At 38.6% G+C, this 13221-nt stretch overlaps 1 protein-coding gene across 1 annotated transcript in view; it reads left to right on the top strand.

Moving 5' to 3' along the window:
* Positions 1 to 13221, top strand: part of COL1A2 (collagen type I alpha 2 chain) — a 41842-nt gene that overhangs the window by 7311 nt on the left and 21310 nt on the right. The window contains exons 5-22 of the mRNA XM_074864260.1: positions 87 to 143; positions 2433 to 2477; positions 2579 to 2632; positions 2931 to 2984; positions 3369 to 3422; positions 3942 to 3995; positions 4275 to 4328; positions 6034 to 6078; positions 6329 to 6382; positions 6495 to 6539; positions 9040 to 9093; positions 10553 to 10651; positions 10737 to 10781; positions 10884 to 10982; positions 11523 to 11576; positions 11678 to 11785; positions 12658 to 12711; positions 12816 to 12914. Of these exons, the coding sequence (XP_074720361.1) occupies positions 87 to 143; positions 2433 to 2477; positions 2579 to 2632; positions 2931 to 2984; positions 3369 to 3422; positions 3942 to 3995; positions 4275 to 4328; positions 6034 to 6078; positions 6329 to 6382; positions 6495 to 6539; positions 9040 to 9093; positions 10553 to 10651; positions 10737 to 10781; positions 10884 to 10982; positions 11523 to 11576; positions 11678 to 11785; positions 12658 to 12711; positions 12816 to 12914 (1128 nt within the window). The remainder of the gene's footprint in view (positions 1 to 86; positions 144 to 2432; positions 2478 to 2578; positions 2633 to 2930; positions 2985 to 3368; positions 3423 to 3941; positions 3996 to 4274; positions 4329 to 6033; positions 6079 to 6328; positions 6383 to 6494; positions 6540 to 9039; positions 9094 to 10552; positions 10652 to 10736; positions 10782 to 10883; positions 10983 to 11522; positions 11577 to 11677; positions 11786 to 12657; positions 12712 to 12815; positions 12915 to 13221) is intronic.

Genomic DNA, 13221 nt, shown 5'->3' with positions numbered 1-13221 from the left:
GACAGTTAGATGTAGAATGGTCATTGTCAATACTTTTTAAAGTAAAATTTTTAGTATTTTAATTTCAAACTTTTTATCACCTATAGAACTTCGCTGCTCAATATGATCCATCTAAAGCAGCTGATTTTGGCCCAGGACCTATGGTAGGTATATGATTTAGTACTTAATAACTTGCATAGATAACGTGTTTAGTATTTTCCTTTGAGCCTAATCCAGCTGCGTTAATGCAAAGCATAGTGTTAAAATTAATGTTTTGATCATATATTGAGTCAGACTGTAAACTGATCCTTTGATGTAGTACAATGAAGTGTTTGAAATATATCCTTAGAACTTGAAATATGGTCTTGTGAGTGTATATTTAACTTGAATATAGCACTACTGGGTCTTGTGCTTTGATTCTATCTGTTGCCCACACTTTCATGAATCAGTGAATGTCATAATCTGATGTCAGATAACACATTGATATAGTATTATTTTACCCATATTGAGACAGAAGATTGTGTTTTAGGAATGAGATTGAATGTAAATCTGCTCTCTAAAGCCAACATAGGTCTAGAAAGTAACTCAGTATCTCAGCTCCAGTTGGTGACCATTTTTCTGCCATGGCTGTACGACCCTTTTGATATCCTTGGATTGCACAGGTTTGGTAGGAAATTGGCCACCGCATTTGGCTGTCAACGACTGAATGTTAGTACTTGCTACTACAAGGCTCTTCTGAGGAGGAATCTTTATCAGTTACTGTATACTATGTCCAAATGAATGGTTAAGGAGTCTGTTGCCTCTCCACATGAATTTCTAACCTTTCCTGATGTTAGCAGTATTTTCAGGGTACATAGATAGCAGAACATGGGTTAGATTCACCACACACACTGACATCACAGACAATGCATCAGATGGGTGAGCAGCAGGATGAAGGCTGACCAGGATTATTCTGGGTCAAGTGCTTGTTTCCATTCCTGAAAATAGTGTAATATTAAATGAATTTTTGAAAATATTTTGATATCCATTTAGATGCTAAACATAGGAAAATAGGAGCATTTTTAATCAAGTTCTGCCCTCAGTGTCTGACAATAAATCAGAAAATGTAGATGAGGATTTATTTGGGGTGTCACAATTTCTAAGTTCCAATTTTTGAGTGAGTTAGGGTTCATCTGACAGCAACAGCAGTAGAATCTACCTACCGTGAGGATTTTTTAAGATTCATAATGAAAATGTGAGCAATTGGGAAGACAAGAAAAGGAGAGAAAAACAATTAAGGAATATAATTTGTGAAGAGATTCACAGGGCTTATGCAGCACATATGATTCAGATTGTCCAGAAACAGTTATTTTTCCTAGAATTACTGCATATTTTTATAGCCACAAGATTACTTTAGCTTCCATAAGTAAATGCCTGCATTTCATATGCATTTATTCCCCTTAATAAAAAGTATTCAGAAAGCTACATAAGCCATTGAAAAGTTGTCACATGATTTTTAATCTTGTAATGAGAAAATCTAAAAGAGTTCCCAAGAAAGTTTTAAAACCAATTAAAAACATAATGATTTCTGCTGAAACATCTCATAAAACATTCATTTGGACAATAAAAGCCTAAATTAAATTTCAGTTCAAAGTTGTTTGCTTGTTTAGTAAAGCTTAAGACAACGGTTAAGAAAGTGCAGTAATCTATGGAAATTTCCTTTTTAAAGGTGATTTTTGACCCTTTTTTTCCGAGACATATGTAAATTCTAAATTCAGGCAAGGGGAGTATGTTATGACTTATTTTGGAGGAGAAATGAAGATAATTTAATCAAAACCAGAAAACAACAAAATAGTTACATAGAAGTTGATCATTATTTGAAATCGATGTATACACAATACGTGTAAGAGTTGTTTAATTTCTTTCCAAAATTATGTGTGAACCTCCCAGTTCATGGTATTACTGCCCTTTATATACCTTTATTTTTCCTTTTGTCTTTCTACCATTTTAATGATCTTTTTCTCTAACAGCTCTTCTTGAAAATCACGATAAAATTGACAGGCCCAAAAATACAACCTTTCTTATGTGTTGTTATCACCTTTGTCTTTAAACTCTGGAAGTTCATGCACTCCCTTCATGGAAGGGAGAGGGTACATAGAAGAATGAACCAGTGCACTGGCTAACAAGTCAGAATAGATTAAGAAGCCTAATCACAAGGTACCCAGCCATAATGGTACATTCTTAATCATCTCACTGGATTCTGTGCTGGTTCATTGCCATTAGAAGAACTGTTTGCACTTAGACTGCCTGTGCAAATTCTTGCAGATCTCTCAACTTCCTCTAACTTGATTTGGACATTGCACACTGAGAACTGTAATGCTTACCAGTATTTTAGGAATAGCAAGAATTGGTGTAATAGATGTGTGTTTATAATGGTGATTTTTGTTAAAGCTTTTTTAATTTTTCTCACCTAGGGTTTAATGGGACCTAGAGGCCCACCTGGAGCATCTGGACCCCCTGTAAGTACAGTCTCATCTCTCCTACTGACTAATTAACATTGACATACCTGTAAAATCACAAAATAGCTTATTCAAACACTAACAAAATCTCTCTATTCTAGGGTCCTCCTGGTTTTCAAGGTGTTCCTGGTGAGCCTGGTGAACCTGGTCAAACAGTAAGTACAGGTTTCACATACAGACACTGTTAGCATTAGAAATAGGATAGGCTTGTAATGCTTAGTAATGCCCGTTTCTCCAATCCATATGCATATCCTTGAACGTTAGAAATGGGTATTCCTGCTTGATTCTGTTACAGAAACAGAGCTGAACACTCAGATTCAGACTCCTTCAGATTGGAATCATAAAGTGCAAAGTCAGCTAGGTTCCAGCTATGCCCCAACTAAAGTCAGAAACCAGTGAAAAGACTTATCTGAAGAATGATGCTTTAAGTAATCTTCAATCTATTTTTAACAGGGTCCCCAGGGTCCTCGTGGTCCCCCTGGTCCTCCAGGAAAGTCTGGTGAAGACGTAAGTGATTATTAAATGTTTCTTATCTCTTTTGGGGCTGTGATTCAACTCTAACATTAGGTTATTGTTAAGCTAAGCATTCTATTGGCCATAATTTGTACATTGTTCTATAATACCGGGTAGAAGAAATCAACCCCTGAACAATTATTTTACAGTACAAGAGACGTTGTATGTTGGAAGTGTACAGAAAAATGGATAACTTTGAAACCTCTCTAAATACATTATTTAGCTTCCTGAATACAGAGAGAAGGAAAGCTAACAAGCTCTCTGTATTTATTGAAAAAGAGAAACTTTGCCAGTGTCTTTTTTTTTGTTTTAATGGTTTATGTTATCATTTTATAAAATGACCTGTCCTTCTTAGTGTATTTTTACTGCATTTTTTAGGGTCACCCTGGCAAACCTGGAAGACCTGGTGAGAGGGGTGTTGCTGGCCCTCAGGTATGTACTAATCTACTGTATACAATATAAATCAGTTCTCTTATCAATGAAACATGACAACACTTCTGAATTGCACCACATTAACAGTCTAGTAATATTCCCTATATGGATTAATCCAATTTCAGTTCTTACTGAATTCAGGGATATCATATAGTTATGTTTTTGGTTTGTGTTCCCCACCCCCAGTAAAGCTAGTGTGGTTAGTAACAGAAGTGACATAGTGAGGAGTTACACAGGAGCAGGTGAGCAGGCACCTTGGCATAGAAAGCTACAACAGCTGTGCTATCACATGTTAATGCATGAAATTTCTGAGATTCAGAACTGGAAAATCAGGTTGATTACTGTTAGTCTTGGAACAAGTCTGGTCCTGGGAGGTTAGGGAATGGACTGTGTTCCTCCCTTGAATGATCATGGCCCAAATCTACTCATTAATTTTATTGAAAGACTTATTCTTTTTCTTTCTTTTTAACTGCAGTATATAATATTAGAGACAATCATTCATGCCCTGTGTGTTTTTAGGGTGCTCGTGGTTTCCCTGGAACTCCTGGTCTGCCTGGCTTTAAGGGAATTAGGGTGAGTATATTTTAGTACTCTTTCCCTGAATAGTTAAAGACTGAAAACACTTCAGCATACTGAAAACCTCTGGAAATCCCCTCAAAGTTAAGAGTGCATGAACCTCTTTGAAGTTTTTAATATCTCCTGATATGAAAGACTGATTAAAAAAAAAAAATCATGATTATATTAAGAAATCATTTTGTATGGAAAGAAGGATTTACCTTACAAGACTAAGAGTTTGTGTATAGCCATTTGTGGCAAAATATATATTAATATTTATTTTTATACTCAATATAGGGACACAATGGTCTGGATGGTCAAAAGGGACAACCCGGTACTCCTGGCAGCAAGGTAAAGATGAAATCTGATAATATAGGATGCGTTTGTAGTTCTTTCTGGCCAAAGGCATATGAAGTCCCCTCCAATCAATCTTCCATGTTGGCATTAACATTGCCCAGCTACAATAATCTAGAAGTCAGTGGATCTGTGTAGGATAAATATGTGCACCTTAACATGAGAAATCATTCCTGGGGCCTTGTTCTTGAGCCCTCCTCAGTCAAGTTAGTACTTTCAATGAGCAGAGGTGCAGAATTTGGCTCCTGATGATTGACTATCCAGCAGCCCTTAAGACTGATTTTGCTATCTCTGCTTTTCAGTGAATTGTATTTTACATTTTGGTGGGTTTTTTCAAAGCACACTAAAATGAAAACATCTCATTTTTCTACAAAATTCTGCTGTGTGAGACACATGCTCTAGTGTAAGCCTTTCTGCTAAAAATTTGGATAGATGCAGTGCTCTTCTAAGTTAAGGTTATTTGATCTTCACAGTCTTTTTCCTTTTTGCTTTCTTCAGATTAGTGCACTTTTGAACAGTATCCTTAAGAAAATGTTTTTAAATATGGTCCAGAAACATCTCTAGCAAACTCCTCCTCTCTTAGTTTCTTCTTATTCCATTCCACCTCATTGCCTAATCACAGTGTTCTTAAAAACAACACTACTGCAATATTGGGTTGTAGGAAATTTTAATGCTGCTGACTTACTACAGGAGATTTGTATTCAAGGACTTTTAACCCAATAAAGAAAAGCTCAAATACTAATTCTCCCTCTTGCTTGTTTCTAAGAGCTTAGCACTACTTGCTTAATTATAACACAGCATTCTCCAATATCACTGCAAGTTGTTAACCTTCAGAAAAAGTTTGGTGAAGAGATAGCAAACAGTCTGTCCAGTCGTTGGAGATTAAAAGCAGATAAAGCAGTTAAGGAAAGGAAAGAACAGTTATTAGTAAGAGTGATAGTCTGACTGGAAAACACAAGCATAATAAATCAGGGTCACTCAAGATATAACTGTGATGAAAGCAGTGAAGAAGGCAAAAACTTGTGCTGTTGGCCGCATTTAAGACTAGGTACATTTAAGACTAGGTGTATTCAGATATATTCAGGAGAGATACAAGTGCTCTAGGACAAATCTTGTCACTATAGACCAGCCTAGACCAACTGCAGTCTTGCTGAGAACGCTTAATACTAAAGGGAGAGGAGTAATGTTTTACTGGCTTGTAACTCATATCTCAGTATTATTGGTCTTAAGTTAAAAATACCAGTGGCAGATCCTTATTTCCAGCCATTTGACAGGAATTTTGTCGCCTTAATCTAAGGCAAAAGAAAGCATCATTCTGGTTCTGCTCTAGCTAAAAAACAGCTGCTGATTGATCTGAGTTGGTAGTTGACTATCCAGGCCCTATCTCTTAGGTGTGTACTACAGAGTAAATAACAGAATAAAGAGAGGGTGTCAAAAAAGCTGAGATGGGTAAGTGAAACAACTTGCTCTGACCCTCTTCATCTGAGAGGATTCCAAGTGGCCATGTTCCAGTATATGCAGGGACAGTCACAGTCTCTATACCCTCAGGACTTGATGTGCTGTTATGGTATACTGTGGTGCAAGTGCTACAGAAGACAAAGGCAGTAGGATTCAGCAGCTGCATATCTCTCTAGATGGTGGTGTGCTGCCTGTCCAAAGCATCCTGTAAGTAATTCATGCCTACAAACTTTCTTTTTCATAGGGAGAACCTGGTGCCCCCGGTGAAAATGGTACCCCAGGACAACCTGTAAGTATTTACTGCTGCTGTGGAAAATGATATCTGATTGATATGGTTCAGCCAGCATTTTGGTCAATTTTTGTCATCAGTGACACTCCAGCTAGCTGGATACTCTAATGTAATAGTATGTGAATATTTAGAACAGAATTGCCTGGCTGCAACACACTTCATATAGACACTTAGCAGAAGAAAGAAAAAAAATCTGTGTATCTTTGTTCAGTGAATAGGTATAAATAAGTTAATTTAATTTTTCCTTCAGGGTGCTCGTGGTCTCCCTGGAGAGAGAGGAAGAGTAGGTGCCCCTGGACCAGCTGTAAGTGGCTTCCCATCTATCTGTTTGTCATTATGACCAGCCACTTAACTGTGGCTTTTTCTGATCTTCGAATCTCTTTTCAAACTCTATTTATCATGTTCCCTCCTCACAGGGTGCACGTGGAAGTGATGGCAGTGCTGGCCCCACTGGACCTGCTGTAAGTTTCAGTCTTGATCTTTGACAGTCTGGTTCCGTTAGGCCTTGTGTCCTTCTTTCTATTTATAGAGGATTTCTTGGGCTTCCAAGAAGTTGATTGTGTGGACATTTTTAACACAGTTCTTTGTTGCTTATCAGACTGTCACAAAAAGAATTAATAAAACATAAACCCTTTGCAGACAATATCCTGAAAGCCTCAGGATTTATATTAAACACATCTGTATCAAAGGAAACAAATATTCTCTTATTTGCACTGGTGAGTTCATAGGGAAACACCCGATGAACAGAATTCTCATTTCCAATAGTCTACAGAACAGTTCTCATCCCAAAACTAAAAGAGGCTTCATACCATTTAACAGATACATATCATGCACGTGTTGTAGATGACTGTAATTATATACATCCTGAAACTATTCTGTGCATTCCAGGACACAGCTCTGCACCTGCAATGTTGTCCTGTCTGACTAACAGGAGCTAACCTTTTTCATTCACCACTGATACCTGAGTTATGTGAGCTAGTGTGAAAGGCCAGTAAGATCCAACTGTCCTGATCTGACTGGTAAACAATAACTATTCTAATAAGTGCAAGGTTTGTCTGTTTAAAAGGAGTTAGTGTTGCTATAGCATATCACTGACTTCAGTAAACCTTATTTATTTCAGTGAAATAAATGTGTGTACAAGTTTACAGTTTCGAAGCTAAAAAAATCAGGAATAGCCCAGAATAGTTTTTCTTTCCTGCCTTTAAAATCTGAGTCAGTGATGAAACTGTACTTGGTTCTGTTAACTTTGCTAAAGTAGATTTTAATACTCCTTGTCACTTGAGACATGTGTCCTGCTTTAACAGAGTGGAATGTTAGCATAGATGTGAATTTCACTTCAGTTCTCCCGTATGGAGTATTAAAAAAATATATGTGATTGGGCATTTAAATTGCAGGCAAACAGAGACCTTATAGCTAAGATCTGATGTTGTACTTTGTAATAGAACCAAAACATTTAGCTATCTTGAAGGCAATTGATCTACTATAGGACAAATATTCTGGAGCTGCTGGTTGCAGAGGTGTTACTCTGCATGGGCAGCAGCAGGGAGTTGCATTGGGTCCCAGTGTCTCTGCCAGGCTAAAGTTATTTTACACATACTTAAGTTATGATTCTGTAAACATTCTGCATAGCACTTACTAAGACTCCTTTTTTTAAAAAACTAAATTAATGTTTTATTCTCCTTGCCACTGGTAATTTAAAAGATAAAAAGAGTCACTGCAGTGGAAATTCTGGAAGTTTAGATTTTCATACATATATTAAAGGGCATTTGGGTTTGTGTTTTCTTTCTTTATGCAAAACCAGTGAGAATTCCAAGTACCCAGTTTATAACAAACACGGTAGGTTATAGAATGTGGGAAGCCAATTCCTCTTTGCTATACCAGCTGACCCATTTTATTCTTTTGGATTTGTGTGGCAGTTATATAATAAGTATTTATAATTGAAAGATGTTAGCTCACAAAAAAGTAGATATCAATCCCCAATAGCTATGAATTAATTGGATATTTAATTAATAATTGAAGAAAAACCATTCCTTTGTATTTGTATGCATTAAAGAATAACAAAGGCTATGAATCCATCAGTGTATCTTCTCTTGTGGTGTCTGGGTACTGTACATTAGGAAGCTTGTCCCATCATAATTACAAATCCCACAGCTAGACAGAGTAGAATCAGTAGAAGACCCTCTTCAAGCTGATGTGCCATTGCCTTTGACAAAAAAAGCGCCCAGTTTAATGAAAAGGCACTGGGGCTGCACATGTTCACTGCCTCAAAATATATACTCTGGGTATCAATCATGATTTCTAATCCATTTGCATGTTAGAATGAGCTTCTGCCCTCAGCTGCTGTTAAACCCAATGCAATTTCTAGTACATTCTTACTGACTTCAAGATAAGCTGTGCCGAGCACTGGCTTGTAAAGTGTCACAGAGATCTTACCAACCCTCTTCCCATGTGTGAAGAAGGACAAACACTGTCATCAACACAGGGCTCTTGTGTGTGACCAGTTGGCCAGAAGGACTACTGATGTGAAAAGGTACACAGTTACCCCTGCACAGTATATGTGTTAGAAACAGCCACCTAAGACTTGCATTTGCAGGATGCAGTGCTTCTCTTCATTCATTTTGGGACTGTACAGCGAGACATCTTGCCTTGCAGATGCTTGCCTCTGCTCTGTTTATTCTTTCTCAGGTGTTTGGCCTCAAGGCAAGGTTTTACCAATTGTTGCTTAATTCACACTTCTTTAGCTGCAGTGCAAATGTTTTTCAGCACTGACCTGCTCTTAACTGTTTGTAGTGAACCAGATCTGTCAGTTCGGAGTTGCAAAAGGCAGCTGATATTCTGAGATGGTAATATGCGGAAGTGTCTAAGGAAATGTGCATTTTTTTAATCTGTTTACTTCAGCAAGTAAGATATTTCTGTCATCACTGAATACCTTTACACAACTGCTTCCGTTTCATTTCCTAGGGCCCTATTGGTTCTGCTGGTCCTCCAGGCTTCCCAGGTGCTCCTGGTGCTAAGGTATGAACATCTGCTTCTACTGGTACATTCGATAGTGAAGATGAAATATAGTAACTAGTATTGCTAGGCAGCAAAAAACACTGTCTCTGAAATTGGAGTGCTTTCTTACCAGTTACAGATCAGGATGAGGATGAAAATACAGCAGTTATTTCACAGCAGAATATAGCTGTGACACCCCCCCCCCCCTTTTTTTTTTAACCGTTTCCTATGTGGTGCAGTTTTATACACTTTGAAGGGTGACATGAATCATGATAAATAAACAAAGCAGCAGTTTACATCAATTTACAGAAGCAGTGGAGGACCAAGAAGCTGCAGTTGAATATCATGTTCCTTCCAACTTAAGTTCTTGAAATTACAATGGAGAAATTGCATTTAAACTTTTCAGGTTTAGGGCAGTACCATTTTGCTCTTGCAGACTATAACTTAGATGGTTCAGTTTATTGCATTTTTTCCTGGGTAAGAGTCTTGCTATTTTGAATTTTACTTTGTCCAAGGAAGGACAGAGGTTTTTGGGCAAGAGTATCCCATATTCTGCATTTGCAGATTTCACTGACCATTTGCCAAGGAGCTCAGAGCTGCATACACTTACATGTAGTGTGATGCAGTTTTTCACCCTTATCACAAGTATAGAAACTCCATGCTACAACAGACAAAACTCTTATGTTGATCCACCTTTAGAAGAAAATAGAGTATTGTTTGCTAGACCTCTTAATATTAACTGCAGGGAAGATGAGGAAAAATTGTGATACCATTCTGGTTATTCTTGTCAAAAGGCAAGACTTTTGGAAATCATTAAGTCTTCTCTGATGCAGATGTGAGTGTGGTTACAGCATGTAATTTCACGAGAAGACTGCCTACGTGTCCTGGGTGAACTCTGACTGCTCAAAGAATTGCTGAAGAGAAGTTGTCATTATATTCAGTTTTTTGTAGTAGACTTCTAGAAATATAAGCTTCTGAGAGTAAAACCAGGAATGTTTTTTCCTCTCATTTAGTCCACTGTGAACACTATCCTACTGCACTCTGATCAGGCATCATTTTGCATTTTGCATCAGTGCAAATGGCATCTTAAGGTGCAAGACAATGGTCAATTAGGTCTCATACACTGTGGGGTATCTCAGGCCAATGCTGGAGGCACATGGCTGCAGATAAGACTGGAATCGTAATTCTGATTTTCTAGATCAACCTTCTGTGTAATCCTTGGCAATAGTGTAGCTTCTCAGATGTGCTGAACACCTGTTGTTCCCGTGTTAGCCATCAGCTTCAATGGAGCCTAGCTAGACATCCCAGCTTCAGTGCCTTTAAAATCCAATAAAAGCTCTCAGCTCCTTGATTTCCTGGCCTCTGAAGGGGGAATATGCATATATGATTGTCTTCTTAAAGTCAGTCTAATATAGGATTGGTCCACTATTGCCATAAGACTGTGTACACTGATAGAGGGCTCTGTCCTTCTCCCAAACAGGGTGAAATCGGACCTGCTGGTAATGTTGGTCCAAGTGGTCCTGCTGGTCCAAGAGGAGAGATTGGACTTCCCGGTTCTAGCGGTCCTGTTGGCCCTCCAGTGAGTAACTTGCCAGACTTTATCTACTGTCGGATAGGTGCACATGAGACTCTGAATTAACCAGTATTGTTATGTTTCTTAATAGGGCAACCCTGGTGCTAATGGTCTTCCAGGGGCTAAAGGTGCAGCTGTAAGTATAGCCATACTCATACTTGTTCTATAAAAACAATTCAGTTATTGCAATAGAAAAGATAGTGGGATCATAATACCTTTTTTTCCCTCTGTTGGACAGGGTCTTCCTGGTGTTGCTGGTGCTCCTGGTCTGCCCGGTCCCCGTGGTATTCCTGGTCCCCCTGGCCCTGCTGGTCCTAGTGGTGCTAGAGGACTTGCTGTAAGTGGCCTTGTATATTGCATGTCTTCACTTGAAAACTGGGCAGTGTCCACAGCTGTAAAAGATTTCCTCTGGATATATTTTTGTATTTAATGCAGACATTTTTTCTTGCTCCACTATAATTAAACATTGTAGTTCATTTCTGTGTCTTGCTGCTGGCTTCAGATGCTGAGGCCAAAGAGGTTCACTTTGCACTCCCTTTGAGTGCAAGGACTCTTAAGCTCTGTCCATGTTGATAGTATCAAGAAAGATGTGGCAGCAATCTCACAATCAGGCCCTCAATGGGTATCCTCAGTAGAGGAACCAGCCCTGAATGTGTCAGAGTTATTGAACTATGACTACTGTCATTTCTAAGCATCTTTAACATGTTTATTTTCATGCCTGTTAAACCAAAAATAGTTATGTTCATTGGCTGTTTATCACAATAGAGGCAGGCATGGTGTTGTGTGATTAAAGAGTTTTTGAAAAAGCTGTCCAGGTAGAAGAGAGATTTTTGGAATGATGCCTAATTCTATGATCTCTTTTTGTTTTGGTCTGCAGGGTGAACCAGGCCCTGCTGGTGCCAAGGGAGAAAGTGGTAACAAGGGTGAGCCTGTAAGTATGACAACATGTGAAGGTTTTTTCAATGAAAATGCCTGACAGTGTCTGCAATACAGCATCTGATTTTTTTCTTTTCCTCTGTTTGCCTGAAATAGGGTGCTGCTGGACCCGCTGGCCCTCCTGGTCCTAGTGGTGAGGAAGGCAAGAGAGGCGGCAATGGTGAACCTGGCTCTGCTGGTCCCCCAGGCCCTGCTGGTCTAAGAGTAGGTTTTCTTTTCATGTTCCAGAAGTGAAGCAAAAAGAAAAGAGGAAATAAAGCTAGAGTCACAAAGGCAAATTAAGTAATTATGAGTAATTAAATTTACATTAATGCTGCTAAGCAAAGATCATTTGCAATTCTGAGCCTTTCGATTAGTTGGAACCAAACCTATTTTTGCTTCGTATTAATGCTGTTTACTATCTTATCCCTGAATTAATGAGAGGTTGCTTTGACTTATTCAACGTGTAATATTTAGTGAATTATCTTTGATTATTCTTAAAGCTTTGTGATGGGATTTAACTTCTTAAAACAGATAATTGGCTCACATATAATGTGAGGCAAAAGGTTTCAATTCAGTGTCTTCAAGAGTGCCTAGTACTCTTTTTGCTGGGTGAGGAAACCACTCCATGTACTTCAGGAGGCATGTGGCTTCATGCAGGATGAGAATTCACAGGAAAATAGGAACAATGTCAGTGTGACCACCAGATTCTTTTGGTAGAGATAAAGATTCAATATTGCACCTTAGGTAGGGTGTACAGAGTCATAGAGAAGTCAGTAGCTCTCTACAGAGAAGTGAAGGTGAAGCCGTGTAGGCCAGGCTGTGGGATCCTAGCTACTGGCTAGAGCCACTGTTAGATGACAACGAATACTGAAAATGCTGTGATACAAGCAGATTAGAACTTAAAGAAATCTAAAGGAAGTGAGAGAGATTTCTTTTGCAATACACATTTACACTGAGGTGTGTGGGCTTAGAGCTGCACTTACCTCACATTCAGCAGACCTGCTTAGAAGGCTGAAATTTAGCAAGCACTATACACCTTACAGGAACAGATTGATTTCTTTCCCTTTCTTGATTTGTTCTGTGTCCACTTGCAGGGTGTGCCTGGATCTCGTGGTCTCCCTGGAGCTGATGGCAGAGCTGGCGTCATGGTAAGACTTTTGTATGAGTCACTATTTCTAAACATCTTCTTTTATATACAGATGTGTGATGCTTTTTGATACCTCTGCCTGATTTTATTTAATTATTTTGGTAGGGACCTGCTGGTAACCGTGGTGCTAGTGGTCCTGTTGGTGCTAAGGGTCCTAATGGTGATGGTGGCCGTCCTGGTGAGCCTGGTCTTATGGGTCCAAGAGTAAGTTTGAACTCTGTGGTGTAAGTTTGAACTATGCAAAAAGAAAATTACTTACAATTTAGGGACAAAATTATACATAAATCCAACTGCAAAAATTCAGCCTGTGCTAACCACAATTAGGGCACTTCCACTACTCTATTGAAAAAACATCCATCAGGAAATAATTAAGAAGCATCAAAATGTTTATTGAAATTACTTTCTTTTGTACGTGGTAGCATTTGATTGTCTTGTTGTGGAGCAGTGCCCCCTTATACTGGATACTGCATTGACTTCTGAGAGAGGGTTCCACTTGTGATTATTTACAGAA

Source organism: Strix uralensis, chromosome 1, assembly GCF_047716275.1.
Source record: "Strix uralensis isolate ZFMK-TIS-50842 chromosome 1, bStrUra1, whole genome shotgun sequence".
NCBI lineage: Eukaryota > Metazoa > Chordata > Aves > Strigiformes > Strigidae > Strix > Strix uralensis.
Note: the sequence above shows the minus strand (reverse complement) of the source record. Positions and strands in the feature narration are given on the sequence as shown.